Here is a 25,422-nt window from a genome sequence, read left to right on the forward strand (position 1 = left end):
TTTAGACATTAAAATGGTAGTTTAATTTGATATTCTACATAGCTATATGAACACTGAATATCCCATTGATTCCTTAATCCATTTATTCATCTGTCAATGATGCTACAATAGGACACCCTCAGGGAGAAGTCTTTGGAACAAATTCTCATATTAAATATTTGAATTATTAAATAAATGATTAATTACAAAATTAGAACAAAAGACTTCCAATATATGTGTTTCTATGTTTCAAAAATATAGATGAATGGATCCCAAATAGAAGAGCTTGACATTGGAAAGAGCATAAGGAAGAATTACTCACTTCGAAAAATTATCATTTTTTCTCAAGTTTATCAAAAAGAAAATGATGTAATGACTTCTCCACATATTGGAAAACAGAAAACTTGTTTTTCACCACTTCTTCTGCATTTATCTTTTTTTTTTAACAAGGCCTGTAATTATTTATTTCTTTTTTACTGGGACCCGATGTTATCAGTGTGGGGTGCTTCCATTAGGGAAACTCTATTTGCCATTGTAGACTGACACCTGCTCTACAATTTATACTTAGATAATTATCTAGGGCACTGAGAAGTCAAATGACTTGGTCAGGGTCATAATGTGCCAGAGTTAGGAATTAAACCTAGATCTCCCCAAATCTACATCATGCTCTTTTTCTTCTACATCATCCTATGGCCTTCACTATCCCTTACTATTTGTCATGTTGTATTGGAGTTATTTATCAGTTCTTACTTCTACACTGTAACCTTCATGAGAGCAGAATCTGTGCTTTATTTAATCTTTGCAATTTTTTCAGGACCCAGAACTGAGCTCTTTACTCATTTAACTGAATGAATATATCAATGTAAAAACTTCTGGATCACTATGCCTTAACTGGGTGATCATGACACTTGATGCAGATGTAGAAATGCAAAGCAAGACCTATCTACCTATGTCAGATATAGCTTTGTGAAGTGCATATTTTGGTTTCCAGAGTTTGGGCTATCTGTTCTGCCAGGGAATCCTAGAATCACAGCCTGAAATGTTGAGCTCTCTACGGGAGAAGACAACCCTAGGATATAATGAGGGAACTAATTTATCGGCAACATGAATGTTAAACTAGAACATGGATTAACAGTAGGCACAGCTGGGAGAAAAGACCAGATGGAAAGAAGGCAGAGCCAAAATGTAATCATTACTGGTAGGATTAAACTCACACAATATAAGGTAGCTAAGGCTTATTCCATTTCAGCACAGATTCCTCACTTTGCCAAACAGAAAGCTGAACGAAGACATCTGAATCTCTCTTCACAACTTTTGGCTCATAAATGGCATCTGGAAAATCCACTCCCTGTCTACCTGTCTCTGGAAAGCAGTGTAGTAATTGAAGAGTGTATTTTATAGGGAAGAGGACCAGGACTGATGCAAAAGTGCAAAAAGGCAACTGACAACCAGGTTGCTTCTAGCTTCCTCTGGAGAAATGGCCTATGTGCAGTGTGGGCATGTAAAGAAGTAGGACTGGTTCATTGGAGGAGATAATGACCTTGTAATAAAAGACTAGATTTGAAATCAGGGGAAAAAAAAAGATCTATTTTATAGATTAGTAAGCCTTCTTGCTATTGTTTCTCCAATAAAGTCTTTCTCTGTGGCATTCATTTCTGTCTCTTTGAAATTTGCAAAAATATATGTTAAAATGATACAGTTTAGCCTCATTTTGCTACATGTTCAACAAACTTTATTAAGTCTCCTACTATGCCTCAATCATTTTACTGGTTCTTGGGTTACAAAGACAAAAGTAAAATTATCCCTGCCCTCAAGGAGCTTACATTCCATTGAGAATATTCAACATATACACAGTTAAGCATAAGCAAAGTAAAAGATAGAGATACAGAGAAAGACAGAGAAACAGAGGCAGAGAGAGACACAGAGAAAGACAGGGAGAGAGAGACAGAGACACAAAAACAGACACAGACAGGGGAGATGGGGAGAAGAGGAGGGAGATGACAAAAGGGGGTGAGGTAGGAGAAGGAAGACAAAAGAGGGGAGGGAGGAAGAAAAGAAAAATAATGGAGATATAGAGGGACATGAAAGGTTTTGTGTAGGAAGTGGCACGTAGGCTATGCTTTGTGGGAAGCTAGAGTTCCTATAAGGTGTGTCTGCATATGCAGGGCATATGGAAGACACAGGCAGACTATGTCCACCAAAAAATGGAGGCAAGAATCAGAATGCCTTACACGGTGAACAACTAGTCAGCCAATTTAAGTGGAATGGAGAATATATGATGACCATTTACAAAGTATACAATAAGAATTGTATTTTTCTTGATGCTTTTTATCCTAGTGTGATCTCTAACAATGTTTAGAATAAAAGTTTTGAAACTTAATCCAGTGCCCTCAGTTTACAGGTGAGGACACTGGCACCCAAATTGCAGAAATGACTTGCCTTAAGGTCATGTGGGAGTTTCTAATAGAGCCAGGACTAGAATTCAGCTTTCCTGACTCATGGTTCTTATACAACATCAGTGCCCTCAAAGTCACTGCAGACTTCTGTTGTTCTCATTATTGGAACCTGCCCAACAGACAAGTTTAACCATTGGCCTTCAGCCTTAAGTACTTGGTCACTGCTGTGAAATTTCTCCATGTATAACTTGTGAAATACACTCAGTTTGTCTTACCCATCTCACATTCCCAATAACAGAGTTAGCTTTGAATTCTGATATCTTTGAGAACAATATTTGAGTAGCTGGCACATATGTTAGTTTTAACTGTGTGTCCTCCAGTTCTTTGAATCTCTATTCTGATTTCCCTTTTTTTCCTTTTCAGGCTTGACCCTATGGGCAGCCATTTCAATCATATCCTTAAATTATTTGCCTTTAGATATTAAATGCCCTCTGCAATTAGAGAAATTAGAAGGAAGGCTGGATTTGGGATGAAATAGAATGAATCATGTAAGAAGCAATAATAGTAAAATGAAGATGTTCAGCAGACCATTCTTGGGAGTTAGGAGAAGGATGTTGAAGATTGGGCATTTAATAGTACAAAAACCTTGGAATCATTCTGACTCTTCCCTCTTATCATTCAATATCCAATCAATTGTATGTTTTCCATCAAAATACCTTTTTCATCTATGATGAAAGCCTAGTGTGTAGGAAAAAGATTGAGGCAAGATATATACATTTGAGAATCATCTGCATGGAGATAATAAATTGACTCCTATACAAACCTGGATTCCCCCAAAATATTAGTTGACAGATTATTAGCAAATAAGGAGAGATTTGTTCTTTAGATGATACATAGTAAGGTACTAATGGTAATTTGTATTTGATCAGAATTTTGTTCTTTACTGCAACTTTATATGTACTATAACATCACTGAATATATTGATATTTAGACATTCACTCTTCATTACTTCAGACAAGTTTTCCCATAATTCTCTGAATTTTTCATATTTATCTTTTCTTACAGAACAATAATACTCCATTATATGAATATAGCACAGTTTTTTGTGTATGTTTCCTGATATTTTTATTTCTAGAATTTCATGATCACAAATGACAATGACCTCAATATTTTTACACATATGCATTATTTCTTATTCTTAACCTGGAGGAGAAAAGATATAGTTCCGGTAAGTATAATCTCTAGATTAAAATATGAACAATTTCCTGGATTTTCTTGCTTAACTTCAAGTTGTTTTCCAGAATGATTGAAACAACCACAGTGAATCCATGTGTGTCTATCTTGCCCTGGTCCCTCCAACAATGAGTTTTCCCATTTTTGATAATTTGATGAGTATAGAGTGATACTTGTTCATATTTGCAGTTCTTTTTGAGCAGAATAACTCTTTTTAAATTTAGTATTTTATTTCCCCCAATTACATGTAAAATCAATTTTAATTTTTTTTCCTTCAAATTCAAGTTCAAAATTCTCTTCCTCCCTTTGCTCCCTCCTCATTGGAAAGGTGAGCAATTTGATCTATATTATACACGTGTAGTCATTCAAAACATTTCCATGTAAATCATACTGTGAATGAAAATACAAGTAAAAAAGCCAGCAACAAGAAAAATAAAATAAAGAAAAAGTATGCTTCAATGCTTCAGACTCCACCAGTTCTTTCTCTGGAGCTGGACAATACCTTTCATTGTAAGTCCTTCAGAATTGTCTTGGATCATTGTATTGCTGAAAATAGCTAATAAGTTATTCACAATTGATCAACGACATTGCAATTACTGTGTACAATATCCTCATGGTTTAAGCAGAATAAGTCTTAAGAATGTTAGAACTTCACAAGATTTAAGTAAACTACCCTGCAGGTAGAGTGGTAAAAGGTAATTTTTTAATGTTGGGATTTAGTATTAATTTTAAGTTTTGACATGGGTACTAGGATTTGACAAAAGAGAATTTTATAAATGAAGATGCTGCATTTTCCTGTTTTCCAATAGAATAGTCCAGCTATTTAAATATAAATATTAGGGCAGGATGTGGTGTAGTAGCAAGAGGTCTGAATGGCCTCAGAAGTCCTAGATTTGAGTCTTAGCTCTGTTTCTCACTTTTCTGACACTTTTCTTATCTGTGAAGCAGAGATAATAATTTCACTTCCTACCTCAGAGGATCAAATCACATAAAGTAATTAAAGTGATGAACTTTTACAATAGTACCATTATTATGGGATTGAATTCTGAGAAACCACAACATTTTAAAGATTGAAAGTGGCCGTCACCATCTCCTACAAATGACTTTCTTTAAATGGATTATTAATCCTCTTGTAATGAGGCCTCAAAATATTTTCTATTTCTTTGCTTGGTTTTGATTCCAAGAAACCTCATACCTCCCCCAGGATAATTTGATCTCTTGAAATGTCATCATCATGCAGATGGATTCAGTTTTTGATATTCAACATCTTCTCTACTCTCTCAGTTGTTTCTCCCCTCAGGCTGAAAGGTTGAAGGTAGAGCAGTAAAATCTCCACACCCGCCTCCCCACCTTTTTCCTTTCCCCAAAGCTATCCTTTATAGAAGACATTGAGCTTTTGGAATCTTCTAGATCACTCTCCATTTTCCCTAGCAGCTCGGCTTGGTTTCAACTCCAGGGAACATCATCCCCTCTATTTCAGTGGCTCTCCCCACCTACAATGAGCATCCATTGCCCCTTTTCAGATTCCTTTTGTGGTTTGTCTTCCCTTATTACATTTTAAGCACCAACAAAGCAAGGACTGTTTTTCCTTTTTTTCAAATTTGTTCTCCTTATGCTTAGCACAGTGTCTGTGGGTATAATATGTGTTTTAAAATGTTTGTTGAAATGAACAAACTTTATTAAGTATCTACTAGGTCTAATGAAAGGTAGTGTGGCAAAATAGATAAAAGACAGGAAAGACCTGGATTCGAGTCTTACCTCCAACACATACTAAACTATGTGACTTTTGAGATGTCATTTAGTGTATCATTGACTTAGCTTCCTAAAATGGATCAGCTCAGCTACATTCTTGAAGATAGAATATATTCCAGGCATTTCCTTACTTTGGGAAAATCAAAAATCCAAACCAAAGTTCTAAGCGCTATGCCTGATGGTAAGCAGAAGTTACACATGGACAGTTCTGATTGATTTGTAGCTTTTCATCTTGAAAGATTTTCTCACCTTGTGCCTCTTGGGAACAAAATGGCAATGATTTGTAATGGTGGATAAATTCCTACCCTACTCTGAGCCTTAGCTTTTCCCTTTAACAAATGATAGGATCAAATCTCTGAGTCTGTTGTTTGTTTGTTCTCAAAGAGAACCATGATATCAGAAAAGATGATGCCATGATATACAAATGAGTTGTATTTAAGTGTGGAAGGTCACCTGCCTCACATTTTTCAGCTCTTTAATGATTTATGAGACTTAGGGATATTGTATAGCAATGGAAGAGACATTTTTTTTTTCAAACTTGACTGCCCTTGTGGGTGGGAGTGGAGAGGTTTTGACTCTAAATGGCGATCTCAGTTCCATACTTTACAACTTGAACTAACTAGCCCAAATATTATAGAAACTTGAAGGCCAATTACAGATCATCAGATTATATGGTTAGGGCTAAAGGCATTTTAGAAGTCATGTTATCCAATACTCTCATTTGTACAGAAAGAAACTGAAGTTCAGCTTAAGAGACATGCCAGCATTCTGAAACAGAGTAAAATAGCAGAGTCAGAATTTGAATCATGATCTCCCAACTCCAAATCCAATTCACTTATTACTTCACTAATTCTGCCTCAGTGGTGGCATCTATTTAAAATCAGCAATTCAGCCAAGCAAAGAGGATGATGTATGGTATTGGATTTAGGGACTAAAAGATAGAAATTAGAGAGGAACACAATACTTAGATACAATAATAAGAAAAAGCTACCAAATAATTTAAATAGTGGAATGTCTTGCCTTGGAGCTAGGTATAAAAGTGGCTAAATCTGGAATCAGAAAAAGCCAAAATTAAATCTGGTCTCAAACCCTTACTAATTATGTGACCTGGGGCAAATCACTTAACTGCTGCAGTTGTGTTATTTATAAAATGGAGATGATATTAGTACTTTTACTGTGCAAAACTTAAAGCAATATTCAAATGTTTGTTATTATTATTATTGGTGAGTTTCCACTTGCTCTTTAAATATTCATTTAGGAAGAGGCTAAAAGACCACCTCTGTAGGATTTATGTTTACTTAGGGATTGAACAATATGCTTTCCATAAAATTCCATTTTAGACAAAAGCTTAGCTAGTGTCACCATTTGCAGTGCACTGTAATCCTACAGCAATATAGAAACTCCCAAGAGTACAATGAAGTTATCCAGAAGATTGAAAAATATAAAATAAGTTTAGCTTTAATTGAAATTTGTCTTAATTCTCTAGGATAAAACTGCCAGTTTTAGATATAGGGATAAACATATGAAAACACCACTAATAATTTCTTTATAAACACCAGAGGTAAACCAGAGTTTGTCAACTCAGAGGTAAATGGCCTCTTTTGAGTCAGGTCGTAGGAGAAAAAAAAAAAAAAAAAGTGGAAGAGAAATGCACAGACAACTCACAATAGCAGTTATCTTTTGTTTTATTGCCAAACTATCACAATACAAGCTATATAAAAATATTTTACAGATAGCAAAAATAAACTACATTATATTGGAGGTTAAAAAATATTTTGCATAGGAATGTGGCAGATTGGAACCCCTTTGAAAAGTTAGCATTTTCCAAACCTTAGTCTTTCCTTAGTACTTCGAAAAAGCAGTGCTTTTGGAGAACTTTTAGAAGACCACTGTTAAATGAATCTACAGAGGCTGTTATTTGGCAGGTCCAAACTGGGAATGTTTTACCCATGAGTAAAATTGTGGTAGGAGAAGACTGTTGACTGTTATGTGGACCACAGAATAAGAAACCCCCTTGGACAATAGCTCTGATAGTCAAATTCAGAATTGTAGCTGGTGAACACAGATACATCACTATATAGCATCCATGGTGGCCAGCCCTGATATGTAAACAATATCATTCTGGTCAAGTGAAAACCACTTAAATAGCTGGGTTGGATTTTCCCAATTGTTGCCTTATCTGGCCAAGAAAGGAAGGGGGTGGTCAAGTTCTGGGGAAACCTCTGATGTTCTCAGAAGTATCTCAACAGCTTCTTGGACTTGCTTCCACAATCAGCCTGTAGCTTTGTTTTTTTCATTTTCTGTAAAGTTGGTTAGGCACAATTGGCTGGGGAAATACACAAGCAGAGTTTATACTGCTGCATAAGTAGAGTTTGACATCTATAATAATCTTAGATCTCCTATGATATAGAAAAGAAAAATAACTTTTTGGATTCACTGCTAAAGCTGGGATCATAGAATATTAACAATCTATGTTTTAAGCCATTTGCAGGTGAAAATATTCTGTGAATGTTGATTAATGTGGATCTGTGGCACTTGACCTTGAAATTCTGCCTTTTTCTCCTTTCTAAAGAGGGCCACAGTCAAGAATCTTTCAGTATCAGGGAGGTTTGTCAACCCAAGGAAGTTACAGGACACCCCTTAAAAATTTAGATTGAATATAGCAATTTTAAGAGGACCTTATAAGCACTTGTAAAATGTTTTTTTTCAATTTGAAATAAAGATAAATTCAGCCTCACCCCAGTCCTAAAAAGTAGAGTAAATATCATTAATGCTAGGACTCAATAGTTCCTGAACTGCCCAGTGCTTCAGTCTCAAGACAAACAGATCTCTGAGATCAATATAAATTATCCCCTGTCCCTTACAAAGGATTAACACAATTAGCCCTTCAAAGTTATATTTACACTAGGAAGGCTTTGGACATCCCAGTGGCCTCTTTTAATTATTCACACCAGCAGCTTATGCTCAGCCAATCTCTTGTCATATTCCAGTTAAGTCATTTTTAATTCTTTCTGAAATCATTATGAAAATGGAAGCATTACGTCTATATCCTACCCCAGGTTGTTTTGTTTTGGGGTTTTCCCCCCAAAATGTAGACACTTTGTAAATATAATTTTCTCTATTACCAAAGAAGAACATAATATATTCACCCTAGTATTGACATATCTTCCTGAGAACTGGAAGCAAAACTCCAAACAGCTGAGATCATGATGACACCCTAATCCCAGGCTGAATTTACTATTGCTTGTAAGGATGAAATAGTTGCTATTCTCCTATTTTCTATGAAAATGCTCTCTTCCAGAAGAGAGAGGGGTGGTCACTAAAAAATCGAGTTCTGAATATTTGGAATATTTATCCAATAATCAAAATTATTTCTCATAGGAAAAAATTCACCAACAATTATGTAGAAAAAATTAGACACTTGATAAATCTCCAAACATTTATAAATATTTCTAACCCAAAAGGGGTGTAATATTGGAGGAAAGGGGTGGATAAAGGCACGGGAAATTTAAAAAAATACAGATAATAAAATAAAATTTTAATAACATGCTGGCTAATTTTGAGAACTGTCTTAGATATATATTATTAAGCAGCAGCATTTTTATACAATACAGAATAATAGTGCTATCTTTGGAAATATCCTACATTCAAAAAAATGGTACATTTGTATCAGAAGAATAGAGGTGATTACATATTTACAAAGTCTGATAAAGCAAGTGCAAACCTTGACTTGACTACATTCTTTCTATCCACATGCAATAGACCCCTTCCATTGCTGCTCTTCAGGTCCTATAGTCCTGTCCATTCTGAGAAGTTATACAGCTTCTTTCTGTACTGAAAATATTTCATGAACAATTACTCTCTTGGCAAACTTTCTTCCTATCATTTGTATCTGACACTACTTTCCTGATAACTGTCAGCTCCTATTCAACTTTTTTTTTTTTCCCCCTGCCTGTTTATGTTTTAAGACTGATGGTTTTGTTTCCTGTAGTTAAGTATTTGGTGCAATTGTTTATGGAAGCGCACCCTGCAATTTGTGGCTACTGTTGGAGAAAAGAAGACATAACTTTTTTAAAAAGAGAGAAAGAAAAGAATCTTTGGTTAGTCCAAAGTCCTGTTTTGTGAACATGGTACAAGATTGATGGAAAATGCATTAGTTTTGTTCACTCTGTGGACAATGAAGTTGAGAGACTTTGCTACAATGACAGGAAGGCACTTTGGTAAAACATTTAGATAACTGAGGAAAGAGAGAATTCCCTCCTGTGCAAATGTGGCTATTGTCCAGATAAAGTGAGATGAGATTACTCACCAAATGCTATTAACTCTTCCTAGATGAACCTCTTATTTCTACAGAGAGATTTCTTTGGGTATTAATGTTATTGTAAGAAACACTGAGTGGCAAAAACATGAATAATTTAATGTAACTGGAAGCACTTTAACTTTGCTACTTTTCTTAATGCTTTTATTTGGTTTAAAAGAAAAAGGAAACTATGCATTCATCTTGGGATCCCTACTGTTGCTGGGAGAAAAATATAAATATTGATTGTATGGTTATATATAAGCAAAGCTTTACATTAGGTAAGGCTGACTCTAAAGAATAGTGTGAATTGACCTCTCTGGTAAGAGATCTTTCGAATAGAGATGTCATTCACTTCTAATATGTGAAAGGAGAATGTGTCTCCTCAAAGCCTGTTCTCAGGAACTCAAGAGATTAACTTTGGATTGTACAAATGGAAATATCATATAATGGTGAAGTTGAGTCTCTATGATTCTCTATCACCATTGAGCTCTCCTTGGGTCTCTACCATGGCAAACTAGAAGCCAGCTTCCAGATCAACTTTGAAAAGTATATATTCAAGAATCTCAATTGGAAGCACCATTGGAAGCCACCTCATGCCAGATGGTTGATTTCCCTCTGATAATTTGGTTTAGCATCATGGCAGTGTTGATTTTACCCCTGAAAAGAGCTGATTGACTGTGTCAGCATTACAAGCACAATTTTCGTGTCCTTCAAGAAGTACTTCATGAAAAATAGAGTCTGTCAAGCACTTATTATGTGGGCTCTGATTAATTCGTTATAAAAACTGCATGATCTGGTGATGCAATTTACATGGCACCATTATTATTGTACATTCAGTCTCAGTAAATAATTTTTTATTACCTTTCATTGCAAAGAAAAATCAAGCCAAAGAATTTTAATTTAACTGTGTTTTCTCCCACAAGAAGATTTCCTCTATTAAGCAGTGAATAGTTATTTCTTTAAAGCTGGGATTTCAGTTGAAGAGTAGCTTAAATTGAGTTCACATCCAAACTCCTATAGACGTGATATGAACAGAAGTCTAGGACTTTCAAAATTGCTCATGTTGTTAGAATCTTAACCTTTTAACATGAAATCACCTATCCCAACTACCTTATTTTACAGATGAGGAAATCAAGGCTCAGAAAGGGAGGAGGTGTGGACTTGCCTGAGGTCACACAAGTTAATGGCTAAGCAGAAACTCTAATCCTGGTTTCTATCCACTGTGAGTATTTATTCCTTCCACTCTCTATTGTTGCCTCCACTGGCTGATTGCTTTTCTGAACTGAGCATTCTCTAAATTTATTTGTTGCAGGTTCACTTGAAAGAATGAAATCAGAATATATATCAAACTATCTAAGGCCAAGGCTTTGGCTTTTCTACATAAATATGCCAGTTCATTTGTTTATTACTGAAGTATCATAAAAAAGGGGTACTAATTTCTAGAGTTTGTACCAAACTGAAATGTGATTGGGATTTCTTAGGACCATGAATATATTACCCAACACCAAAGACTAAAAAGTTAGAGAAAAATGATATTCAGAAATGATTTTGTTTCTGGATACTCTGATATTTCTGCTGGGAAAAGATTTCCTTCTGTGTATGGAGAATCTGTGCACAAACCTATCAAATTTCTTCCTTAAGAACAGACTATCCCTTATGACAAGAGTCACCCCACCCTGGCTGTGCATTTAGTCATATGGCAGTGTCAACTCTGTCTTGTAATTTAGGAAACTCACTTATTTCATACTTCACAGAAAACCTCTGGAAAAAGCAAAAACAAAAACAAAATCTATAAAAGCACTTAAGGATATTGATTGTCTTACTTAATATCATCTTAATTATCAAATGCCTATTTCCTGTTTTTTTCCCATGCCATTGACCTGTTCTCTTATGCCTTCCATAGAAATTTATATTCATTGCACATGCTTGAGATTTTTGCCACTTTGTGGAAAAGCAATCTCACTGATAAAATGAAGAGCAAGCACTTGAAAGCCAATAAGATGTAAAACTGCAGGTGAGAGAGGAATACTATATGTAGCCTACTTATTTTAGTTAACATTCTCCTGTATATTAAAACTACATGTTAGCACCAGACTTCATGCATGGATTATTGATCAGGCAGCCAAGGAAATTCAATCTCTAACTTCTTGTTGGCTTGAGAAGCAAAAGAAAAAAAAAAAAAAAAGTAATGAACATTTACAAACATCACACCTTGAAACCAAGAATATCCAATAGGAGCCCTCATATTGGCCAGACAATTTCACTCCAGAATAAGAAAAATGAAAAACTTTGGATAGGCCCCAATGACAGCAGGGAATAGAACAATCCTATGAAAGAATAGTCAAGTTCCATCTTCTCCATTTTCCCCCAGTGCTTTGAGATCTTCAGGCTGTGGTGCTGGAAACTTTAATCATTTTCCTTTGGGTTGGGTGTTCTCAGCACTCCTTTCCTTCAAAAGGCACAGGAGCTCTGCCCTAGAAAAATGAATGGAAGTGCTGGGGTTTAATTTTTCATCAAAGTGCATGCTATCTCCATTTTCCCTTCTCCTCCCTCCCGCTCTCTGTCCCGGCTAATGTCACTTGCTTCAGCGGAGAGTTCCAGTAGGGTGTTTTCATTATTTCTTTCATTCTTTTTTTTTTTTTTTTTTTTTTTTTCAGCAGGCAACACAGTATGTGGTTGATACATGATTAAGGTCAAACAAAATGATCTTTGGGGGGGAAAAAAGGAAGACTGTCCCTTCTGATGTTTACAGAGAAAGGTGGCGAGCTCCTTAATCAAGAAAGTCAGCTTTATGCCAATACATTGTTCGTCATGTTGAATCCAGGCCTTGAGATGAATAGTAAAGGAAACAGAAGGTGGTAGGTAGGGGCAGTAGAAGGGTCCAAGAGGCCAGTTACGGAAGCATTCAATAAATGTTGTCTTGCTAATCACTTCTTCTACGTCTGATTTTTGGCAGGAAATCCAGAAAATTCCTTCCTGATAATTTCATTAACTACAAAATAAGAGAGAGAGAAAGAGAGAGTAGGGGGGGAATGAGAGGATACAGATACAATGGTTACTTTCAGGGTCAAGTTACTTTCTATAATTTAAAACAGTATCTTGAAGTTTCGGCATTTTAAAAAACTTTTTTCCCATTAAAGTTACACATTTGACACCCTTTCAACATAGAACTTCCTCCTGATACAGTGGCACTTTTTGTCTGAAAATGTTAATAAGTGCCTCAATTACCTCATTAGTGGGTTAATGTAAATGTTAACAATGATGCCAAATGTTTTTTGCAGAACCTAAGTGAGTCTGATCAGAAAACATCTTTGAAATAAGCTACAGTTTTCTCTGGTCATCTCTCCCTCTATATTTCACTGAACACATTTTTTTTACTTTCTCTATAAGATACCAAATTGTCATTCCCACATAAATACTAAACAAGATAGGAAATCAACAATTTGCTGTTGTTTTATAGTAGTTTGCAGTGTGTCTGACTTTTTATCACCTCATTAGGAGTTTTCTTGGCAAAGTTACTGGAGTGATTTGCCATTCCTTCTCCAGGTCATTCTACAGATGAGAAAACTGAGGGAAATGGTTAAGTGACTTGTCCAGGATCACCTTGCTAAAAAGAGTCTGAAGTCATAATTGAACTCAGAAAGAGGAGTTTTCCTGAATCAGGGCCCAGTGTTCTTATCTATTGTATCACCTAGCTACTCCAATCAACATTTATTGTCATTTTTATGATAGGCACTGTACTAAGGACTGGGAATATTAAAAAAAAAAAAAAGGCAAAAGATATTCTCTGACCTCAAGGAGCTTACAATCTAAAGAGCAGCCAAGAATAATTTCATTGTGATTATGACAGAGTATAATATGACAATTCAGTATATTTAAGTTTAGATTTTTTTAAAAAGAGAAGCATTTAAATAACTTAATGATCCAAGACAATTCCAAAGGATACATGATGAAAATTGATACCTAACTCCAAAAAAAGAAGTGATAGAGTCTGAATGTAGATTGAAGCACACTTTGTTCATTTAATTTGTGTGTCTGTATGTCTGTGTGATTGGTCTATGTTTCCTTGTTTATTTGTTTTACAATATGACTCATATGGAAATACATTTTGCATGATTATACATGTATAATATATATCAAACTGCTTTCCATTTCAGGGAAAGGGGATGGTGGGATAAAGAGAATTTGGAAAGAATTTTTTAAAAATGAATATTAAAAACTGTTTTTATATATAATTTGGACAAATAAAATGTCATTAAAAATTCTTTGCCATCTGAGAGAGGAGTGGAAGAGATAGGAAGAGAATTTGAAACTTAAAATTTTTAAAAATGCTAAAAATTGTATTACCTACAATTTGAAAAAATAGGGGGGAAAAGGGATGTATTTAAACATCCAGGACAAAATAGAGCTCACACAACCTAAGACTAAAAAAGAAAGATAAAGATATCATGGCATTCACAATTCAGGCACTCAAAATGAATCTTAATGAAGAAGATTAGTGATTTTCTCTGGACAGGATGATATTACTAGCATTTGTGAATTAATTGATGTGAGGGAGGTATGGTCAAATCACTTAGAAAACTCAACACATAGAAACTATATGGGAAAGTTTCCTTCAAGCACTGCAATACCATTTCATCATTAGCAACTGAATGAAGTGATGGAAAATCCATTGGCCTAGGAGTCAGGTATCATGCATTGAAGTCCTAGCTCCTACCACTTACCAGCTTTAAAACCTTTCTGTGTCTTAGCTTCTTTATCTGTAAAATGGGGGTGATAATCCTCAAACCATTTATATTATCAAGAGGACAATGTCTGCATAAATACAAAACTCCATAAATGTTAGCTATTACTAGAAGGTGAATTGAACTATTATTGGATCATGACATGTTTGTTTAGCTTTGGATCAATTATAAGTTTTCTAGAAATGGATTTTATTATCCCTATGTATATGTACATGTATTTTAGAATTTATATTTGCATGTATACATATCATATTGGTATTGAAGATATAGTCACTCTAGATCAATAGACTAGCTCAACATAGACTCAAAATCAAGAAAATGGACACTTGAGAATAATAGAATCTTTCATAGGGACATAGGTTTGAAGCTGGAAGTTATCTCAGAAGTGGTCTATTCTAATTCTTTTATTTTACCGATGAAGAAATTGAGTTTTGTGCTAATAGTTTTCTTCTAGGACAAAAATCTGAGTATGAAACTGGAATATGAAGCTATTACAATTGTTAAATTGGACTTTATGCTTCTTGAGTGCAGAGACAATACCTCTTTTATCTGTGTATCTCCCCTAGCTGAGGATTCTGTACATCAAATGAACCCTCTAAGGACTGATGGAGGGAAAAAACTGTATTTTAGTTGTATCTGGCTCTCTGACTTCATTTTGAAGTCTTCTTGGCAAAGAGACTGGAATGGTTTCCCATTTCCTTCTTTCCTTCATTTTACAGGAAAATGAAGAAAAGTGGGTTAAATAACATGACCAGGATTACACAATCAGTAAGTGTCTGAGACTAAATTTGATGAACTGATGGAATGACTGTTACTGATTCCAAATTCAGTATTCTATCCACTGGACCACCTATCTGCCCCTTGGAGAAAAACAAGAAGCAAAATGTTGGTTGACTCCAGAAAATATTATTATATTGATCTAACACTTTAAATTTCTTTAGTGTTTTCACACTTATGATTTAAAATGTTCCCAATGTTTCCACTTCTATAATTTAATTTGATTCTTGGGACAACTTATAGCATATGTAGTACAGATGTCATTGTCCCCAACTTACAGAAAAAGAATTTAAGGCAAAGATTAAGATTTAAGATCTGGTGTGACATCCAAAAGACTTCTCCATGGAGACCAGAACTGGGGATTCAACAAGTATGGCTCAGTTCTTCTGTCACAGCAATGTGATCACAGCAATGCCCTTTCTTTGCTATACATGGCCTCAGCCGAGACAGTAAAGGATGTCGGGGGTAAAGGCCCAGAAGTCACTACTAACAGTAGATAATAGCCAAAGAAGGAAACATTAGCCCACAGTTCCTTCTTTATGTTCCTTGCCATTTGCTGACAAGCTGGCTAAAATCATTCCAGACCAGAAGGATGAGGATTTATTATTTTTATTGTTACTTAAAGAGAGATATAGTGAAAGCAAACTGCCAGGAGTAGGTGAGATTTATCCTGTTCCATGTGAAGCCTTTTTAAGCCAGGATTGTGAAGGGCTTCCTGTTTTCTCAACCCAGGAAATGAGTGGAGTAGATCATTAATGGAAACTTTTTACAGCCTAAATTTCTAAAAATAGCAGGGAGGTAAAAAAAAAAAAAAAAAAAAAAGTGGGCATTAATAATGTAGAAAAGGGTCATTTCCCTCTGAAAAACAAGTTGGGCACCAGCTGTGCCAGAGAAAGGTAAAGTGAGGAGTGTGGAGAATCTTTGGAGAATCTTTAAAAAATACAGTGCTTTTCCCTTTATTTAAGGCTACCTGCCTCAAGCAAGATGACAGTTGGTCTGCTGTTTGAGATATATATTTTAAATACATGTCAAGTTAGGAGAGACAGCCCAATAGAATGGAAAGACCACAGAATTTGGAATTAGAGAATATCAGTTCAAAATTCTGTTCTGCCTCCTAGTAAGAGCATAGAGTAGCTAGGTGACACAATGGATAGAACACGGGGCCTCGAATGGGGTCATGAAGAACCAAACATGACTGAAAAACAATAAAAGCTAAATTATTTTGGATTATGATCTCTTTCTCTTATGTATCTCTGTTCTCTCCTTAGTTAAAATGTTGTAGGAGATCATTTCTAGGGTTTCTTCTCACTCCTGATTCTATGACCACAAGAGAAATTTGGTTAAAACATTAAGTTCCTTCAAGTAAAGGATTATTTTACTTTTGTCTTTGCACCCCCGTGCCTAGAACAGTGTCTAGCAGATAGCAAGCACTAATAAAGGCTTATTGATTGAAAGTATTTTGAGTCCTTTTGGATTTTGTTGTTCTTGTTGATTGGTTCATTCAAGGAAGAGGAGGGGAAGCAACCTCTTAATTAATTTTCATATGGCTCCCTGAATTCAAACACTCCTAAGACTTCTGAACTGCAATGCAGATGTTTAATGTAAATCTAGTGGCAAATTCTAACTCTTGGGACTCACTCCAAATTTCATTTTCCTCAGTCCTAGGTCATTAGTCCTCACCCCTCCTGTTGCCAACGTTGAGGAGAATTATTGAAATCATTACCAGTGAAGAAGAACCAATCAATCATCAAGTTTATAAAGTTTATCATTATAAGTAGGTTTATTCCTTAGAAAGTATTCACTATCTGCCAGGCTAGGCTGGATATAGTGTAAAAAAAAAATCTGTAGTATTTGTAAGTATCAAACTATTAAGCAGACCTAAGGACCCAAATCACTCATTGCTATCTGAGCAATAAATGACTTTTGTGGCAAGGTGCCTACTGACTCCTCCCATGTTGTCAATCGTACAGAGGCCAGTTCTGACAAGGTGGTTGTAACTGCAGCCCCTGGGTCTAAAATTGAAGCCTAGAATATAAGAACTTAAAAGGAGGCATTTTGCCTGCCAGCCCAGATGCTTTACATTAACAGAGAATTGGATGACTCATTCTCTTGCAGTACTCGATTTGTACAGCCCCATGCACTTAGGGCCTAATTTACTTTGTAGTTATATGTCTCTGTCTCATGCTCTGTGCTTAGCCAGGAGCTCCTTGAGAATAGGAATCCTAGCTTAATTATCATTGCTCTTTCACTTTAGCCTCTAAACAGAATTTTATACCTAGAGGTTGCTGAACAACTATTTGTTGAATGAATGGAAGAGATTTAATAGAGCTACTTATATGAAAATGAACTTTTGGAAACCTCTGCTTAGCCTAACGTGCTTGGCCAGCAGTCGCTACTAGGATCCAAATGACTACATCATAGCCAGGACATAGCCACTGATCCAGGAAACACCAAATACAATTGGAATAGGATGAGAATTTGTGACAAGCAAGGCTTCTGTCCCTTAAACATTTCACAAGAAATTGCTTTAGAATTTGGAGCTCAATGGAACCATAGAAGTCATATGATCTAACCCCCTTTTAACAAGTGAGGAAACAGAGATCCAGAAAAAAAAAAAGGCATGTTTAGGATGATACATGTTGAAAGCAACAGAACAAGAATTTAAACCCACATCCTCTGACCTCACATACAAACTGTATTGGGTTTCTTCTTTTTTCTTTTGGCTCATCTTTTCTGATCCTCTCAGCTAAGGATCAATACTATTACAAGAAGCTGGAATTTGTTTTGCTTTGATTATACCAGCTTATAAGAAGGGCTTTGTTTTTCTGTGTTTTTTTTTTTTGTTTGTTTGTTTGTTTTGTTTTGTTTTGTTTTCTCAATGAGACAGGGAGAGGAAAAGGTGGATTTTCATTTTTTGGAAAAAAAAAAAAACATTTAATTTAGAAAAGCAAAATATTTCTGTGAGAAGATTAGTACTGTTTAGAGCACTACCAGAGCATTATAAACATCATTCCCTATTGTCCTGGATAAGTATCAGCAAATATCTATAACAGTTAATATTCCATCATTTAATTTCTCAAGATTTTCCTCAAAGAGGTGAAAAGAACCTAAAAAAATCACCTACTGTAATTCCCAACAGCGTAGGAATACTCTGCAGCACACCTGATACAGGGTCAACTACCTCTACTTGTAGTAACAGAGCTAAGATTTGAATCCAAATCCTTTGATTTGAAACCTAAGGCTTTCTTATCATACTTAGTTTTATTGAATTAAGGGTTATTTTGTGAGTACCTATAATATGCAAAGCTTTCCAAGTGTGGAAAACTCACTATCTGGAGATAGTCTACTCTACTTTGGAATAGCTCTAATTACAAGGATTTTTATCTATTTTTCTATGTATTCTTATCCACATTACTTGAAGCAAATAAAATTCAAAATGACTAATGCTACATTAGAATATAAGACCTGAAAGTAGAAATTGGTGATTACTAAACTAGTGTGCTTTTTCACTAAACCATATTGGCCCTTTTCTACAGCACTATTGTGGACTATTTGGAGCTTGAGGGTTAGTTTGCCCTCTTGGTAAAGCCTCATTAATGTCTCATTTTGAATACAGAGAAGTAGTTTTGGCCCTGTAGAGACTGGACCCAAGAGTCAGCAAGTAACCCTAATGTGAATAAGTCACTCTTTCAACCTCCATTTCCTCAGCTGGAAAATAATAACAATCAGTAGCATTTATATAGCGTTTTAGGTTTTGCAAAACACCTCATATCATCTCATTTGAAACTGAATTAGAGGGGCAGGAGATGTCCCAGTGGATAGAGCATCAGCTCTGAAGTCAAGAAGCTCTGAGTTCAAATCTGTCTCAGACACTTAACACTTCCTAACTGTGTGACCCTGGCAAATCACTTAACCCCAACTGACCCAGGAAAAAGAAAGAAAGAAAGAAAGAAAGAAAGAAAGAAAGAAAGAAAGAAAGAAAGAAAGAAAGAAAGAAAGAAAGAAAGAAAGAAAGAAAGAAAGAAAGAAAGAAAGAAAGAAAGAAAGAAAGAAAGAAAGAAAGAAAGAAAGAAAGAAAGAAAGAAAGAAAGAAAGAAAGAAAGAAAGAAAGAAAGAGAATTAGGATTAGTATTATTATAATGGTAATGCTTTCTATGAGGGTTTTTTGGATTTGGTTTTTATGGGGGTAATTTTGCTGGAGATCAGAAAGACAGAAAAGAATGTATATAGCTCTGAATCAGCTTTATTCCTCTAATTTATACATACTTAAAAAACATTTTCCCTCAGCTTGAATATAGGTATACAACCACAACTTAAGAAGCATAGTAAAACTGCTTAAAGTTGTTTTAAAAATTCTTTATTATATAAATCTAATAACTTCCATTTAAATAATATTTTAAAGGCTTTAAGGAACTTTCCTCATAACTATTCCTCAGTATTATTTGCTTCACTCTATATATGAGGAAACTGAAATCACTTTTCCCAGGTTTCAGAGCTAATAAGTATAAGGTTCAGGATTTGAATTTGGGTCTGTCCTAGAGAAAATACACTTCTTTTTTGCTAAACTGAACTATCTTCTCTTTAGAGTTTATGTTCCCACTGGGTTCAAAGTAGAACTTATTTTTTGTGATTGAACAGAAAGAATGCACGCTTTTTGCTGCAGTAATTTCCTATCCATCCCCAGTGTAATGGAAGTTTGGAATGATCTGGTGAAGTGAAGGGGTTTTGCTCAAAATAGGCACTCAAAAAATAACTCCTCATCCAGATCCAGAACAATATTGTACCCAGCAACAGCAATACTGCAAAGCTGATCAATTGTGAAAGATTCCCGTACTCTGATCAAGACAATGATTCAAGACAATTCCAGGGGACCTATGATGGAAAAATTCTATCTCCTGCCAGAGAGAGAATTGATGAATTCTGAGTAAAGATTGAAGCATATTTTTTACTTTATTTTTCTTGTCTTTTTTTGGTAACATGGCTAACATAGAAATATGTTTTCCATGATTTCACATGTATAATTGATAATATATTGATTTCTCAATGGGTAGGGGAGGGAAGAGAATTTGGAACTCAAAAGTTTAAAAGTATTAATGCCAAAAATAGATAAATAAATCAATTAATCAATTTCAATTAATTAATTAATTTCTTTTAAAAAAACAAATGAGCATTTATTGAACTTAGGCCATGTGTGACCAAGATTTCAAGTCAGAGGTCCCAGATTCAAATCTTAACCCTGCTACTAATTAATTGTATAATTCTCCTTCTCCAAGCCATAAAAGGAAGCCCTCTAAGTCCTAAATCCTATGATCTTACCAGTCTCTTTAAAGAAAAAAAAAAAAAGAGGAGTTTATGACTCCTTTCTTGTTCATAGTAGGATGCTTAATAAATTCTTATTGATGAATTGACAAATATATTTCTGGAATGGCCCCATCTAAAAATCTATGTGTGGCATTTTTCTCATTAAATCCATAACCAAACTGTACCAGGGATGAGATGGAATCATTTCAACCTATTTAAGAGAGCCAATTTTTAATTTTCAGTGTGAGCATTTACACCTTAGAAATTGGCAAATGCTATAAATCAGGGCTTTTTTTTTTTTTTTTTTTTTTTGCTTTTCTTTCCTGCTTTTTTGAGTATTTAGACTTCAATGTTAGTAATTTAGTAATGAAGTAATAAAAATTAAACTTTTAAAAATGTATAATATGTACACATTTTTTCCAAAGAGTTGATTGTTATACATTCACTAGCACATCCTTCCCAAAGGGTGGGAGTAGGTTAGTCTTGTTCCTCTTCCAAATTCCCCCTCCTAGACATTTGTCTCTTACTTCATTTTATTGCATCTTTAGTTCTGCATTTTCAAATCAGGGGGCATGGGAACTTCAGACTTTGATAGCTGAGAAACTTGGGCTTTCTTGGGAGACTGTCATATTGTGGGTCCAGCACATGGTATCATTTTCTCTAGCAAATTTTGCAAACCTGTAAGGAGGAACTTATTTTTGGAGAGGGATCATAGAAAATGGGATCCCTTAAGTGTAAAGACTAAGAATAAATTCACCAAGCCATTCTAGACATGATTCCCTGGGAAGAAAAGCAATTTTTCTAATTCACTTATAAGACTTAAAGATGAAAGTCTCACCTCCCCATTTTATAGAGGAAGTAACCTAAATATCTCTGTAGAAGAAGGCTATGGGGAAGGGAGGATCTTGACCTTGGCCACACAGGTAGGAAAATTTGGATTTCCACCTAATCCAAGCTTGTTTTCTTTGGCATCATGCTACCTGCCTCTCAACTATTATTCTTCTAAACTGAACCCATTGTGAAACGAATGGAATTGGCCCAAACAATAAGGATAAGAAATTCATTAATGGTAAAGACTATAGAATTAATTTTGGGATTCAGTTCAATTAGTCTGACTTATACAAACATTTATTTAGTGCTTACTATGTGCAGAGTACTAGATTAGGTATTGAAAAGAGTAAAGAATTATATAAGACCCAAATCCTGCTCCTTGAAGCTCCTTATCCAGTAGGAATATGGATGATGTGGATAAAAATAACTATTAAAAAAAATCATACAGAATGATCATGTGGTAATCTGTGTGAGGTCTGAAGCAGGGGTAGGGCAAGATAAGTGAAAAGCCTTTATCAAGTTGAAAGATCTGAGAAGGTTGCATGGAATAAGTGAATGGGCACTTAATGTGAGCTTTAAAGATTGGTTTCAATAAATAGTGGGTAGTGGATTTGGGAAAGACTTTCTACTACCAGGGGATAGTGTGAGCAGAGGTTCAAAGGTGAAAGAGTCAAGAAAGAGAGAAAGGTCCAGGACTCTTGATTTCACCATTCCTTATCAATCTTCTCATCCTGGAAGATGCCTCCACTATTACAACCTCCTTCTCTAATTAGCGAGTTTCTCCCTCAGAACTTTCATTTAAGGAAATGTTCAAGCCAGTCTTTATCGCTCCATTTTATGTTTTGTCTCACCCCATTAACAGTAAGGACTATCCTTATTTTTGCTTATATTTGTATTAAAAGTACTTAGCAGAGTGCCTGGCACATAGCAAGTAAACTTTTCAATAAATTTTCCATCCAACATACAAAGAAGGTAGGAGGCACCTATATGAAATGTTTGGAATGATAAGGTAATACTAAATTGTTTAAGGCCTTGGACGCTAGGCTAAGAGGATAATTTTATTTATTAGACACTGAGGTAACAATGGAAAGGTTTTGACCAAAGGAAGGATATAAGCAGATCAATACATAAGAAAGATGATCCTGCCAATAGTAAGAAGAAAGCAAGGAAAGAGACAGTGGCTACAAAACCTACTAGTACACCTTCCTCTTCCCGTCTCCCTCCCCCCCAGGCAATTCAGGTTAAGTGACTTGCCCAGCTAGGAAGTGTTAAATGTCTGAGGTCACATTTGAACTCAGGTCCTCCTGACTTCAGGGCTGGTGCTCTACCACTGAGTCACCTAGCTGCATCTACTAGTACACCCTTAAAATAATCCAGTTAGATAAAAACTAAGTATCTTATCTAGAGATGCAGCTCACAGAATTTTGGACTAGCTTTGAGCAGAGGAGTGAATGAGACAAAGTGAAAGTTCTTTGAGTTAAAATTAGTCTCTTCATCAGGTCCCCATTCTGTGACCCAATCACTCCTTAGCTATCAGACAGTAGCATGGGTGAGAGGCAGCAAAGTGGGAGGAGGAGGGAACCTAGTTTAAAAAGGTTTCCTAATACAAGGGTTTCTCCCTTTACCCACTCTTCCCCACCCCCTCCAGCTGAGAAACACTGCCAATCTTTATTTTCCAATGGGTTGAGTAAAGATGTCAAAATAAAGAAATAGGAAATACCCTTCCCTCTTCACCTTCACTTCTTAGATCTCCAGCTTCCTTCAAGGCAGGCTTTCTGAATCCCCTCAAAATTACTTCACATTAATTTTGTATTTTCTTATTTGTGTACATATTATTGCCTTTCTCCCCGCCCCCACCAGAATGTAAGCTCCTTGAGGACAAAGACCATTTCTTTTTGTCTGATCCAACTACACTCCATGTCTCATCTCCACACCATTTCGATAGCTGCTGCCAAGCTGTGGCTCTCTCTTCTCATCTCTGCCTCATAGTTTTCCAGACTTCCTTCAAAACTCAGTTCAAATCCAACATTATAACAAAAAATTTTCCAGCAATTAGTATGTTACCCTCTGAGATCATCTATCATCTATTATGTGTATAGATATGTGTTTCTAAATATATATGTGTACACATATGTGTACACACACGCACACACATATATATTATATATGTATACATGAAATCTCCATCGTTGGAATATAAATTCCTTGAGGGCAAAGACTGTGTTTGTTTTTATTTGTATTCCTAAAGCTTAGCATAGTGCCATTTTTTAAAGAAGCTAATTAGCATTAAGTAAATTGCCCAGGATCACACAGCTAGTGTCTGAGGCCAAATTGAACTCAGTGTTCCATTCACTGTACACCTAGCTACCCATTATTTAATAATTTCATGTTGATTTAATCTTTATCCCAGCTAGTCCAGTGCCTAGCACATAGTGAGTGCTTAATAAATGCTGGCTGAATTGAATTGAATTAAATTGCATTTAGTTTGCATGTCAATACAAGCCCCATGGAAGGAAAGGTCAGTTCTTTGTCACATCTACAAAGGTACTTCCATTCAAGAGGAACTTTCATGTGCACGCTGATGAAAAGTTTTTGTAACACATGTCCTGGGACATTAACCTAGGACTATGGGTTAGAGAGCTATAAGAAACTTTAAAGATCAGCTTTTAGCACTGTAATTTTACAGAGGAAAAAAAGGTGAAAGAATTTGCCTCAAGTTACACAAGTAAGTAAGAAGGAGAGTGAGATTTGGTGCCCAGGACTTTTGACTCCTAATCAAGTTTTCTTTCCATTAGAGAAAAAGTACTTGAAACATATAGCCAACTTTCAAGTATTCGTGTTTATGTAAGGCTAATTCTAAAACCTTTCTTATTTGACTTTGGGTTTCATGATATGATTTTTCCCTGGCAGTCTGAACTTCCTAATTATGCTTGGTTCAGAATAATACTGAAAGGAAGATGCATTTGCTCAGGGTACAGACTGTGGCTCACAGGTGGGAAAAAAATATATAGGTGAAAACCATGGATAATTAAGAGTAGCCTTTACATCTAAAAAATAGAAGACAACTTCAACTCTGGGTGAGATTTTATAACCTCCTAGAACTTAAGCTTCACAAGCCTGTATCCAAATAAGAGAAGTAGTATTCCAGCAAATACTATCCCCATCTGGCCAATTAAAAACCCCAGAAACTCCTGAGTGAAGAGCTTTGTTAAAGAATATTGTAGAGGAAGCTTTTTTACTGCAAGAAGGTTAGTATGGGGATAGAGTTTTCAGAGTCAAAGGGGGTACATACATGAAAATAAGATTCTCAACAAAATCCCCACAACAAATCATCTAAATAAAGCTGACCAGAAAAGTGGCAATGGTTGTTTAGGGAAAGCTCTGGTTTCAATGAAACACAGTTTCTTTTTGTACCTGGCCAAGGGGCCTATTCATTTGCAGGTTTTTTCCCACAGGTGAAAACCTCATTGATAGCCATGGAACTTTCTTGACTGAATACTGGGGACACTGGTGAAACACATGCAAATAGAGACAGGCCCTCAGCTACAAGATTCTAAAGTCAAGATAAGTTTGATTTGCATTTGCAACACAAATAATGTGTCCTGGTTCTCTTGATCCATGACAGTAAATGGGCCATAGCAAAGGGTGCCATTTAAAGAACCATGCAATATCCCCCCATAATGTTTGTCTATAAGCTACATTCTTGGAGATGAAAGTGAAATAATAATAATAATACATTGTCTTTAATCCATGGGAACACATGGCATGAGGGCCTTTTTGGAGGAAAAAAAAAGGTTAAGAAAACACACAGCTGGAGAAAAAGAAAATGTTGGTTACCTTTAACTTTGAATTCTTGTATCAAAGATCACAGTCATTCTGTTTCATATTATGTTTTGTATCCAGCTAAGGTGTGTATCTATCAGCTCTGAAAAAGATTTGCAAAACCATTTTTGAGAAAAAAAATCACCTTTGACCTTCGTTACTTTTGCAACTCATGCCACATTTTGCAAGTCTAATTGGCAGCTCTTTGTCTGAGCCATGAAGTTTTGCCCAGGCTTGGAATTTCACTGGTGTAGTATCCTTAACACTTAGCATGGTGCCTGGCACA

At 35.6% G+C, this 25,422-nt stretch overlaps 1 protein-coding gene and 1 long non-coding RNA gene across 11 annotated transcripts in view; one reads left to right on the forward strand and one right to left on the reverse strand.

Annotated features, from left to right (window-relative positions):
- NFATC2 (nuclear factor of activated T cells 2) overlaps positions 1-25,422 on the reverse strand; it is a 274,601-nt gene that overhangs the window by 81,425 nt on the left and 167,754 nt on the right. For 5 of the 10 annotated variants that reach the window (XM_074288612.1, XM_074288610.1, XM_074288611.1 and 2 more), the window contains exon 10: positions 7,020-12,652. The exons of 2 other annotated variants lie outside the window; for them this stretch is intronic. In XM_074288612.1, coding sequence (XP_074144713.1) covers positions 12,597-12,652 — 56 coding nt within the window. In that variant the 3' untranslated portion in view covers positions 7,020-12,596. Of the gene's footprint in view, positions 1-7,019; positions 12,653-25,151; positions 25,240-25,422 lie in introns of those variants that run through there. 3 more of the 10 variants (XM_074288607.1, XM_074288605.1, XM_074288609.1) reach the window with 3 other exon arrangements.
- Positions 1-25,422, forward strand: part of LOC141555611 (uncharacterized) — a 110,882-nt gene that overhangs the window by 54,158 nt on the left and 31,302 nt on the right. The window contains exon 2 of the long non-coding RNA XR_012486279.1: positions 10,783-10,882. This is a non-coding gene — a long non-coding RNA (uncharacterized LOC141555611). The remainder of the gene's footprint in view (positions 1-10,782; positions 10,883-25,422) is intronic.

The sequence above is a fragment of the Sminthopsis crassicaudata genome, chromosome 2, assembly GCF_048593235.1.
Source record: "Sminthopsis crassicaudata isolate SCR6 chromosome 2, ASM4859323v1, whole genome shotgun sequence".
Taxonomy (NCBI): domain Eukaryota; kingdom Metazoa; phylum Chordata; class Mammalia; order Dasyuromorphia; family Dasyuridae; genus Sminthopsis; species Sminthopsis crassicaudata.